The sequence below is a fragment of the Sminthopsis crassicaudata genome, chromosome 1 (assembly GCF_048593235.1).
Source record: "Sminthopsis crassicaudata isolate SCR6 chromosome 1, ASM4859323v1, whole genome shotgun sequence".
NCBI lineage: Eukaryota > Metazoa > Chordata > Mammalia > Dasyuromorphia > Dasyuridae > Sminthopsis > Sminthopsis crassicaudata.
Genome location: NC_133617.1, coordinates 17,919,096 through 17,931,872, shown reverse-complemented (window position 1 = coordinate 17,931,872; position 12,777 = coordinate 17,919,096). Strand labels below are relative to the sequence as shown.

The 12,777-nt window shown below is 44.6% G+C and overlaps 1 protein-coding gene across 1 annotated transcript in view; it reads left to right on the top strand.

Annotated features, from left to right (window-relative positions):
• Nucleotides 1-1,612: 1,612 nt before the first annotated feature.
• Nucleotides 1,613-12,777, top strand: part of MYO18B (myosin XVIIIB) — a 358,263-nt gene continuing 347,098 nt past the window's right edge. Inside the window, exons 1-2 of the mRNA XM_074295232.1 lie at nucleotides 1,613-1,735; nucleotides 12,449-12,592. Coding sequence (XP_074151333.1) covers nucleotides 12,554-12,592 — 39 coding nt within the window. The 5' untranslated portion in view covers nucleotides 1,613-1,735; nucleotides 12,449-12,553. The remainder of the gene's footprint in view (nucleotides 1,736-12,448; nucleotides 12,593-12,777) is intronic.

Below are 12,777 nucleotides of genomic sequence, written 5' to 3'. Positions count from 1 at the left end.
AGCTGGGCAGAGCAGAGAAGCCTGGCCTGTATTTTCAGGCAACCCCTCTCTCTACTAAAACCATAGACAGACAGGAAGGCAACAGCAAGACTGTCTCCACGGAGCAGCGATAAGGCAGAGAAGTCCCAAGCTTTGCCAAGAGTAACAGAATTTCTTTTTTCCAAATTATGTTGACTTTTAGCAGGCAAACACTCTCTGGGAGGCTGGCAGTAAAGATAAAAATTATATTTATAAGGCTCTCTTGTCATAAAAAGGGGGAAAGGACCCACATGTATAGAAATATTTACAGCAGCTCTTTTTGTGGTGGCGAAGACTGGAAATTGAAGGGATACCCATCCATGGGGGGATGGCTGACAAGTTGTTATTATGAATGTAATGCAATGCTATTGTTCTATAAGAAATGATGAGCACACAGATTTCGGAAAAACCTGAAAAGACTTACAGGCACTGATGAAGAGTGAAGAGAGCAGAACCAGGAGAACATTGTATACAATAACAGCAACACTGTAGCAATGATCAACTCTGAAAGGCTTAGTTAACTTGTACAGTGATCCAACACAATTCCGAAAGACTCATGATGGAAAACGCCATCCATGGAAAAAACATCCATCCAGAGGAGGAATTATGGAGTCTGAATGCAGACAGAAGCCTTCTATTTTCAGTTTTCTTTCTTTTTTTCTTTCTTGTGGCTTTTCTCATTTGTTTTGATTCTTCTGTCACAACATGATCAATGTGTAAATATGTTGAACATGATCATACATGTATAGAATCAGCTATACACAAATAACATTGAGCTCTGATGAGTATTACCTTTTTGACCTGCATAAATCACTTCGCCTATGGGACCTCAGTTTCTCCTCCTGTAAAATTAGACTAGATGCCGTCAATTTTGGAGTTATGCTCTATAACCCTCTACTGTGAAGAGTGATCGTTTTATATTTTGTACTTGTATCTCCTGGTATACAGTAGGTACTTAGTATTTGTTGATTGATTGACAACCCCTCTGAGCTTCAGTTCTTCTCTTTGTAAAATGAATTAAATGACCTCTTCGGTCCCTTATTACCCCAAATCTAGGATCCTATCATCTTTTTGGGGGGCGGGGGAGGGTTTCACTCTAGGATCCTATAATCTTATCAGCTAGGATTGGTTTAGAGCAATACTTTCTGGGTCATAGAGCCACTGAGCACTCATTGAAGCCTATGGACCCCTGCTCTTGCCTACAATAAGATCCACAGGATTAGATGGGTAATCCGTTATAGCGAATCCCAGACATCCAAATATTTAAAAAAACAAGAAGATGGTGGACTCCAGGTTAAGGACTCCTGGCTACAACAACAGGACAGTTGGGCAACGAACGTCAGTGTGATCGGGATGACGGTTTGCTGAGGGAGCTTGTCCCCCTCCCTTGCAACTCAATCACCAAATATGTCCATGCTATTCAGGCACTCCTGCAGCCTGGGCAACGGCTGCCCCTGGAAGTATCTGTCTCCGGGCCAGCCTTGGAGCTGGCCCCGACTATTTTTAGGAATGATTTGTCAACTCAGCTGCTGCTGTTATCAGTCTGGGGTGTGGGGCCTGGGGCCGGGGGAGGGAAGAGAGGGAGCTGCTTGGTCTTTGCCACTTTCAGCCTCCTGCTTGCCCCGCTGTCTGTCGGATCCCTTAGCTGCTAATAGAGGCTCGGCCCAGTGGGTCCATTCCCGTTACCCGAATCCCAGTGTGCTGCTTACTTGAGAAGGTACCTTTGTTCTTTATTTGGGGTGTGTGTACGTGGGACAATTTTCAGCTCTAAGTGGTATATTTTGGGGGGGGTCCCATTTGTCGGATTCCTGATTCAAGAGGAGGACGGGGCCTATTTTTAGATTCTCCCTTTTTGCTTCAGTCGCTTTAACTCTGTGGGCTTGCGGGGGAGAACACCAGAATAGGAAACGGTGGGGACCACTCATTTCGGGATAAATGGACTTCAGAACGTGGTTATTTTCTTAGCTGTATACATTTTTTTTCCTCTTCCCTTTTGGAAACAATTGGACCACAAAGGAAAATTTCCTTTGAAAGGAAAATTGGACCACTAGTTCTTAAGAGTTTGATCTAAGGGTTTTGTAATTTTCCCCATTTTCACCCTCAAGGCTCAATCCGTGGTTTCTCCTTGCCTAGTCCAGTAGGTCTATTAAGTGTAAGTAAAATTATTTACCGAGACTAGTCTAAGCCCAGTTGGGCGCCAACACTAACTGGGTCTCTCAGCATTTTCTTATGATCCTAGGGCTCACTGGTGGCCTTTAAAATTCTGAGATCAGCTATTACTTTGAGGGGAGGCTATAATATGGCAACGGTTATTCAGTGACTGCCCTGGAATCCATTGAAAGCCCAGAGGAGAGATTCACGGGCCCCATGGGAGAGGTCGGACGAACTTTTACCTGGAATTCCCTCCCAGACTCAGTCCCCTTGCTGCTGTTCTGCAGATATAGCCTAGAAGGAGGATCACACGGAAGGCATCATGTCTGCCAAAGTTAGCTTCTGTCTACACTGGGACTGGAGGAGCTGGGCCTTGGAGCTTGGGCTTGAATGGCAGTTGTTCTGGGCCTAGAAGGGAGTGTTTTTCCCTATGGAGTAGTTTAGAGAGCCTCTGGTCCCATTTGATGCACCCTTGAGTGGGGTACCAAGCGGGCGCTGCTGCCCACTTAAATACTGGGAAAAAATAATGCTAAATTCGTACTTTTTTCTCACATCCCCAAACTTCCACCTGAGGATTATGCAATGAGACCAAGTGAAGAAGCAAGTCCCCTTCTCCATTCTTTACAGGGGGAGATTTGCGAGGGTGTTGTGTGCGTATGAATGTATGGTCAATGTATGTTTGTGTTGTGTGCATGTGTGTGTGTGAGTGTGAATGTGGTATGTGGATGTTGTGTGGGGACACTGGACTAGGAGTGCACACATTGTCAGACACAGCTGTTGTATTGGGTTTCTCTTGTTTTAAATTTTTATTTCTTTAAAAATTTTTATCATCAGGGGCAGGGGAGGGATTTAACTGGAAATGAAGGTAGAGGGGAAAACTCCAATAATATAAATATTATTAAATATTAAATATTATTATTTTTAAAAATGAACAGCGACAAAGTCAGTACAGCTCGGGGCAAAACAAGAGGCAAATGTCGTGTGTCATTTCATGGTTCTGAGTAGACAGCAAGAAGACCAACCATCTTGAGTTAGAGAGCAAGAGTGAAAGGAAATATAAGGGCTCAGCAGCCAAGGATGCTTGGTTCCCCCCGGGCCCTGTATGGCTCAGTTTTGAGGTCTTTAGTACTTCATTACCAAAGGAGATAATATCTATAAAGTGCTTAATTCCCCCCCCCATTCCTAGGATGTTCCCCTTCTTTTCTGCTTAAAATCCCTAAAGTCCAGTTCAGCTCGGTCACCCCTTCCTATAGGACGCTTATCCTGAGACCTCCAGGAGTTGGGGCTCTAACCTCCCCCTAATTATTTTAGATTTGTATTTCCTGCTCCTTAATTTTCAGGTACTTTTATATTTACTAATATATACATAAATGCACACACATACATACACACACACACACACACACACACACACATATATATATATATGTAGCTAGTAAGCATCCAGGGGCAGATTTGAACTCAGGTCTTCCTAACTCCCCTTATACACATATGTCTGTGCATGTACATACACACACACACGTGTGCGCGCATGCACGCACGCACAAAATGTGTGTGTGTATATATGTATATATATGCGTGTGCACATAGTATATTGTACAATGTGCATATCAGTACATACAAAATCTTTGTATATATACATGTGTATGTTTATGTATGTATGTATACACACATATATACCCATACACAAACTCACACAAACACATAAACACACACAAGCACACATAAACATAAACACAAACATACACACATGTATACATGTGTATAGAAATACATATATATATATGCAAAAAATACTGGACTCAAAGATCTGAACTTGCAATGTGCTTCTGCAATACATATATGGAAACATAAACATATACAACAAAACATATATATATTTATACACATAAATGTATATATGCATAAAGATGTGTGAACTCATAAAGACCTGAATTCACAACACATTTATATATACAAACATGCATAAAATATACATATATTTATACACATGTGTAAAACATACAGTACATGTATGTATAGAATATATGTATGCATGTATAGACAGATTCCGAAAAACCTGAATTCACATACATGATAGTGTATATACATACAATATAGTATATATGTGCAACATACATATATACATATGCAATACACACAAACATTTCTTCTACCATAAACACACATGTAAAATATAAGTACAAAAAATAAATATATACACATACACACAAACTTCTATAGACATGCATAGACACACACATGCATGCACACACAACACATACCTACATGCATACAATACAACACATATGTATTGTGAACATGTGTGAATATGTGCACATATACAAATACATATATGCATATTTCTCTCTACACAAATTCACATTCCTCCAGCATTTGTATACACACAAATATCATATATGTCTGTGTTTACACATGTATATGCATCAAAGGCATACACACACGTGTGTGTGTACATATGTGTATATATTGTACTCAGGAAGACAATTCTAATTAGGTCTCAGACATTTAAGTGTATGACTCTGGGCAAATCCTTTAACCTCTGTCTATCTCAGATTCATCTTCTATAAAATGCAAAAAAATATTCTTGAGAAGATCAAATGTAATATTTGTAGAGTATTTGCCAAGCTTAATGTGCTATAAGTCAAGTGTTATTATTGTTATTATTCCACATTCTATTTCCCAAGAGAATCCATGTCCCTTGAGGTTAAGAATCGTTCCCTTTTCCTGGTTTGTATCTCTGGAGCGGGCTCACCATGTTCGGATGAATAACGGGGTCTGCCCCTCACCTTTGTCTCTGCCATCTTGGGTGTCTGTTACCTCCTTGTAGATTGTTTTGTGCAAAGATTCCATGAGCTTCCTCGGCAGTTCTCCTATTTCTCACCTTGAGTTTCATTGTTTTCTTCCTTATCATGAAACAAAGACAAAAACACTGAGTCTGGGATCTAGAAACCTAAATTCCGGTCCGAGTTCCCTGCCACTGGATCCCTATTGAGCTACCTCTACAGAATCTGATTTAAGTCTTTTCCCTCTCATTTGGACCTTTGTGACTATGGAAAATCTTCCCTAGTGCTCACTGCATCTTTTTTAAAAGCTTGATGACCCAAACTGGATGTGATATTCCCTTCTGGGGTCTGACTAATGGAAGGTAGGCTTTACAAGACACGCCTTGGTCTAGGAGACTCATCTGTCTGCTCCTGTGGCATTTCACATCGAGTCCGGAAGGACCAGAAATGTAAGAAATGTCCTTGGGCTACCAAGACAGAGACTTTGGCCATGGCTCCTTCAGTTCATTCTGTACCTGTTGGTGTGAATAGACCCAAACCAGCCATTTGATGACATTAATTTATGTTATTAACCAGCTGACCACTTATTGTGCTGCTATTACAAGCCTGCAACACTCCATTGTTATTTGTGTGATTTCACGAGATTCTTTTTTTTAACCCCCATCACACACTCAAAAAGAATAGCATGGCAGGCACTTATTTTATTTTTTAGATGGCAATGAAGTTTTCAATGTTTGAAGAATTTGAAGGAGAATTTCCTGTTCTTGTTTTTTTTAATTAAAGCTTTTTATTTATAAAACATATGCATGGTAATTTTTCAGCAGTGATCCTTGCAATACTTTCTGTTCCAAATTTTCCCCTCCTTCCCCTTACTCCCTCTCTTAGATGGCAGGTAGTCCAATACATGTTAAATATGTTACGATATATATTAAATTCAGTATATGTATACATAATTATACAGTTCTCTTGCTGCACAAGAAAAATCGGGTCAGAGAGAAAAAAAAAAACCTGAGAAGGAAAACAAAATGCAAGCAAACAACAAAAAGAATGAGAATGCAATATTGTGTTCCACACGTAGTTCCCACAGTCCTCTCTGTGGGTGTAGATGGCTCTCTTCATCACTGACCAATTGGAACTGGTTTGAATCATCTCATTGTTGAAGAGAGCCATGTCCATCAGAATTGATCATCAATGAGTCTTGTTGTTGCCGTGTATAATGATCTCCTGGGAGAATTTCCTGTTCTTGCTTAAGATCATTGGAGTACTGTCAAACTAGACTTGGGAACCAAAACCCACCAGATCTGAGAGGGGTCTTAGAACTTGTCTCATCCTATATTCCTCCTTTCATGAAAGAGGGAATCGAGTCCCAGAGAGCATTTTGGAATCGAGTCCCAGGTTGCTGGAGAATGAGTGACCACTAGTTAACGTTGCCATGATCTCTGAGGTGGTGTAGCTTATTATCAAAGAGCTAATGACATACATTAAGGATGTCTCAGGTTAGGGAAAGAACAGTCCCACTGCCTTAGCCAGATCTTCTCCAGAATATTGTGTTTTATTTTGGACATCACATTTGTAAAAAGGACATTGATCAGTTGGGGAGAATCTCATGATCATGCCATCTAAAAATTAAAGGGAAAATTGAGATTATGTAATCTGGAAAAATAAAAACTTGGAGGGGGAAGGATCATGCTAATTTACCCTCTGTCTGACTCTGGGCAAGTTACTGTGGCCAGTGAGTCTCAGTTTCCTGGACTGTAAAATGAAGTGGTTGGATTAGATGTTTCTGTGGTCCTTTCCAGCCCCAAACCCACGGATCTGGTTCTATGAATGTTTGAAAGATTATGGGATGGAAGAGGAATTGTTTTGTTTTGTTTTGTTTTTTCTACTTGGCATCAGAAGGCTACTGAGAAGTGAATTTGGGTTTGCGTTTAGAGCAAACTTCCTATCAATGAGAGCTGTCTCAAAGGTTTTCTTTTGAGGTAGTTGGTTGCCCATCACTGGAAGTCTTCAAGCCCTAGTCAGGGGCAATGTAGAGGGGACTGTTGTTCAGGTCTGGGTGGGATAAGATGGCCCTGGGGAATCCCTTCCCACCAGAGATCCTGTGATTGTTTTTTCTAGTTCTGAGGCTTTTATAATCGATGATCCTTACACCAGACTGAGCTGGGGATGTAGTTAGGATCTTGAATTGTAAACTCCAGCTTCTGCCTCTCCTAGCTTGTGTTTGGATTTCTGAGGCAGGACTTTTTTCTTCTCCGGAAGGTTTGTTACCGAGGAGGGAGAGTAAGTTCAGTTCTCCTTTGAACACAGGCAGCCTGGGGTGGTTCATCATCTCACTGTCACCCTAGGGTCGGGGCTGGCTCAGGCATCTAAGAGGAGCTGAGAGTTCTCTCACACATCCACAAGGCTCAATGAGCTGCAGGATCTGTGTGGAACCCACACCCTCCACCACCCCCAGGGGCTGACTCATGCAGTGGTTCTTTTTGTGATTTTTTTTTCCCACTCTTAATTCTCATTGTGTTGTTGCCTGATATTTCATTACTGAAAGAAGTCTCAGGCTGTGTAGGAGAAAGCCCTCTGGAAACTATCTCTGTCTCTTTGTCTCTCTCCATCTCTCTGTCTTTCTTCTTTCTGTCTTTCAATCTCTCTTCTTTTTTTTCTGACTCTGTCCCTCCTCCTCCTCTTCTTCCTCCTCTTTCTCTTCGTCCTTTTCTCCTCCTCTTTCTCCTCCTCCTCCTTCTTTGTTTTCTCTCTTTTCTCTGTCTCTATCTGTCTGTCTCTCTCCCCTCCCCCCTTACATATACAACTTACAAGAGATCTGCAAGCAGGGTTTGGCGTATTTGCCCCTGGGCCTTCCAAAGCCTCCTCTGTGTCTTACATGTGTCTACATTACCGTGCAATAGTACAATGTGCACTGGATTTGGACTCAAATGACTGAGTTTGAATTCAAGTTCAGCCACTTCCTACCTGGGTCACTTTGGGCAAATTTCAGGTCTTCTGTGGGCCTCAGTTTCCTTCATTGTTAATTGAAGGAGCTGCACAGGTGAGGTCAGTGGTCCTTCCAGCTCGGAGTCCACACCTGTACTGTTGTTCCAACCTCCTTTTGGACCCCAGAGTGGGCAAGACTTTTAATTCAATGGAACAAGGGGGTGAAGGAGGGGAAGATTTTTATCTCAACAGGACACGTCAATGCTCCTCCTGCTTGTCATTCTCAAGCATTTATTAAATACCTACTGTCTGCACTAGACGCTATGCTAAGTGCATACATGTATACAAAGAGCAAAATAAAAGTCCCTACCTGCAGGAAGTGCTCATTCTAATGGGGGAAACACCTCCAAATATGAATACATTTTTAAAACGTGCACAAGATAAGATAGTATTGGGGAGCAGCAGCAGATCGGGACAGGTTTGATCTGGACTTTAAAGGAGACCAGAGGAAACTGGTGGCAGACAGGCCTGGAGAGTGTGGGTCACAGTGACCGGGATGCAGAGGGAATGAAGGGAAGGAAATCTGTAAGAAGCTAGGATTCAAACTGCAAAGGTATTTAAATATCAGCCAAAGGCTTTTGCATTTTATCTTAGAAGAGGCAATAGGGAGCTAGGGAAGGTGTTTGAGCAAAGGAGCCATACGACACTGGGTCCCCCCAAACATCTTCCTCTGCTTGCTAGTACCTGGCAGAGTTTTGGGGAGTCCTTGATGTTGTCAGCTAAGCTGCCCTGATGGAATTTGGTCTGGACCCACATAGAGAGCCATCCGTGTTTACTGAAGGCCTAAAAATCCTTGATCCGTATTTTTCCATAGGGTCTTTTCTAAATGGCCGGTCTTCCTGACTGCTGGCTCTGCCTTCTCCATTCCCTCGTCCTGGGTGTCTGTGACAAGTTCATCCTAACATAGCAGTACTTTGCTTCATTCCGGGGACCCCGAAGTCCAGCCGTGTTCCTGGTTCTAGGGGACATTGGGAGGAGGGAGAGGGAGGAGGGACACAGGCGCAAGGCCGGGAGAGGCCAGCCTGTCCCAAGTTTGCTGCCCCCCCCCCCCTCAATGCTGCTTCTAGCAAAGATGGGCGGGGCCTTAGGGACAAGGAGCCCGCTGAGGGCAATCTTAGCCCGGGCGGCTGGAGGAGGGAGGGGGGAGGGGGGCGCTGCCCCGTCAGAATCTATTCATAACCTGTGCGTGTCTCCCCAAATCGTGTCACGGACCTATTCCGGCTGTGAGTCACCGAGCTGGACTCTGCTTTAGCCCTGGGGGATGCACCAGGGGAGGGGGCGGGGCAGATTCCTTCCAGTTCGGCTCCCCCTCCTCCCTTCTTCTCCTTCCCTCTTCCTAGATGCTCAATTTCCCCTCCTCCCTTCTTTCTTCCCTCCCCAGATGTTTGGCTCCCCCTTATCCCTCCCTCTCCCCCTCTCAAGATGTTCAGCTCCCTCTCCTCCCTTCTTCTCTCCTTCTTCCCAGATGTTCGGTTCCCCCTCCTCCCTTCTCCTCCTCCTTCTCCTCCTTTCTACCTCCCCCTCCCCTCTTCTTTGCCTTCCCCCTCCCCAGATGCTCAGCTCTCCCTCCTCCCTTCTTCTTTCCCTCTTCCCAGATACTCGGCTCCCCTTCTCCCTTTCCCTTCCCACATGTTCGGCTCCCCCTCCTCCCTTCTTCTCCTTCCCCTCCCCAGATGTTCGGCTCCCCCTCCTCCCTTCTCCTCCCCCTCCTCTCTTCTTCTCCACCTCCTCCCTTTTCCCTCTCTCTCCGCTCTTCTTATCTCTCCCCCTCCTCAGATGCTCGGCTCCCCCTCCTCCCTTCTCCCTCCCCCTCCCCAGATACTCGGCTCCCTTCCCTCTTTTCCCTCCTTTTCCCTCCTCCTCCCCTCCCGGCCCTGACAAAGTGTAGGACATCCACAGCTCCGACCTCCCAGAGTGGATCCGGAAAGGCCCCTTTTCACTCGTCTTCAAAGGGAATCCCTGCAAAGTTGGGATTTATTGGACCCGAGACGCCTCCTAGTGGCCCTCCCGAAAATTCTAAGTAAACATCTGCTCCCTCTATTAGAATAACGAACCAGTAAACGTGTATTAAGTTCCCCTCTCCCCCCATGTAGCCCTGTGCTGGGGGTGGGTGGGAATTAATTTTTAAAAATAAACAAAAGTGAAATAAAATAATCCTTGCCTTTTAGGAACATACATTCTTGGGGGAGGGGAAACAGCAAAGCGATTTGGGGGAGGTGGGGCACTGATTGTGAGATGGCCAGGGAAAGAAAATGAACCCTTAGTAAGTGCCTACTGTGTGCCGGGCACTGTGCTAAGTACTTTACAAATACTATCTTATTAATGCTCACCACAATCCTGCTACTATTTTTATCCCCATTTAACAGATGGGCAAACTGAGTTATACAGAAGGTACTTGCCCAGGATAAGGCATCTGAGTAGGTATTTGAACTCGGATCTCCCAGGATCCCGCACTCCATCCACTGTTTCAGGTAGCTGCTGTTATCAAAATGATCTTCCTAAAGCCTGGGTCAGTTCTTGGTGCTGTGGGTGGAGTACTGGGCCTCCAGTCAAGGAGATCAGTTTGTCTCTTTCCTTATCTGTAAAATGGGGATAATAACAGCATCTATCCAGGAGGGCTGTTGTGAGGTTCAAATGAGATAAAAATTGTAAACTGTCTAGCACATTTGTGGCTATTCAATCATTTCAATTGCACCTGGCTCTTTGTGACTCTATTTTGGGGTTTTCCTGGCAAAGATACTGGAGTGCTTTGCCATTTCCTTCTCCAGCTCATTTTGCAGATGGGGAAACTGAGGCAAATAGGGTAAAGTGTTACCCAGGATCACCCCACTAGGGTTTGAGCCCAGTTCTGATTCAAGATTTGGCGCTCTATCCATCCCTACACTTAGCTGCCCTGTACCTGGCTCAAGAAGCTTCAATGGCTCCCCATTTATGTGTGAGTGTGTACGTGTGTACGTGTGTGTATGAGTGTGTGTGTGTGTTTACACAAATGCCTTCAGCAGATCATCTGGGTAGGGCTAGTGATATTGTTTGAAAAGATGCTGCCTGTTACCGGCCTTGAATTCAAATGTGACTCAGACACTTAATACTTACTACCTGTATGGCCCTCAACTCACTCAAGTGAGTCACTCCGCTCCAAATGCCTAACAAATAATAATAATAATAATAATAATAATAATAATAATAATAATAAATAAAAGATGACACTTGGATGGGTTTTTAAAAAATCTTTCTAAACCATAGAGCTGCAGAGCTAGAGGGGCCCTCAGAAGAAATCATTTCCATCTCTTCTCCATGGGATGATTGAACTGTTCCTGGAACCACCGGGCTTTGATAGACCAGCTTTGGCCTTGAGAAGGGACTTCCATTCTAATGGGGGAGGGCCACACATGAAGAAAAGCTAGAATGTAGGGGATGGGGGAGTGGCCAACATCCAGCAGCCATCCCGACACCCCCTCCCCATTCCAGTTTTCCTTGATATGCTGCCTTCTCCTATTCAAGGAAGGCCCTGAAGGCCAAACTCTGCCTTTGGCTCTGAATCCCTAGGACTCTGCATAGCCTTTAATCAACGCTCATTCTGTCTCTCTGTGAAGACTAAAAAGGCTCCAGAGACATCATTTCTATTTAATCATTTTATTAATAAAGGCAGTAGGTTATTAATAACAGAATGGTCATTTAGTCGTCTCCTTGAAGCCAGAGACCCCTGTGGGCTTGCGGGTTGGATATCCATGGAAAAGAAGGTGTTCTGAGGGATGGAAATCAACTCAGATTAGTTAACACAATGGGAGGTATAGGATGTATTAAAATAAAAGTCTCAGAGTATCTATCTATCAATCTACCTACCTACTTACCACATTTCTCCCTTCCTTCCTTCCTTCCTTCCTTCCTTCCTTCCTTCCTTCCTTCCTTCCTTCCTTCCTTCCTTCCTTCCTTCCTTCCTTCCTTCCTTCCCTCCTCCCCTCCTTCCTTCCTTCCCTCCTCCCCTCCTTCCTTCCTTCCTTCCTTCCTTCCTTCCTTCCTTCCTTCCTTCCTTCCTTCCTTCCTTCCTTCCTTCCTTCCTTCCTTCCTTCCTTCCTTCCTTCCTTCCTTCCTTCCTTCCTTCCTTCCTTCCTTCCTTCCTTCCTTCCTTCCTTCCTTCCTTCCTTCCTTCCTTCCTTCCTTCCTTCCTTCCTTCCTTCCTTCCTTCCTTCCTTCTTCTCTCCTTCCTCTCCTCCCTTTTTCCTCCTTCTTTCCCTCCTTTTTTCCTTCCTTCCTTCCTCTCTCCCTCCTTCCCTCCTTTTCTCCTCCCTCTTTCCCTCCCTCCCTGCTCCCTCCTTCTCTCCCTCCCTCTTCCCCTCTCTTCCCCTCCTTCCTCCCTTCCATCCTTCCATCCATCTCTCTAGATCTCTGACCTCCAGTGTGGGTTTGAGGTGTGAGCCAAGCAGCGTGAAGTGGGAATGACTTCTGCCTCCTTATTAATAATCTCTCTCTCTTCTCTCCCTTGCATTGTGGTCTCCACCTGTGTCTAGTCCCAGGGACAGTCTGGTCGATGTCTCCTCTGTGTCCATAAAGCCTCATTGCGTGTTGTCTCGTGTGGACTTCCATCTCATCTCATCTCACTCACCTGCTTCACCATGGCCATCTCATCACGCCTTGCCCTGTGGGAGCAAAAGGAAAGTCTCGCCCTGCCCGGTGGGCACTGCCCTGTGGCCAGGCCCTGCTTTTGGACTTCTCCGGCCGCTAGAATGGATCCTGCTGGACCAGGGGCCCTTTGCCTTTGCCCCCTTTTGAAAACACATCTCACAGTGATAGGAAAATGGGTTTCCCCTTGCCCCTTCTCACTGCTGCTTTGTGTTTT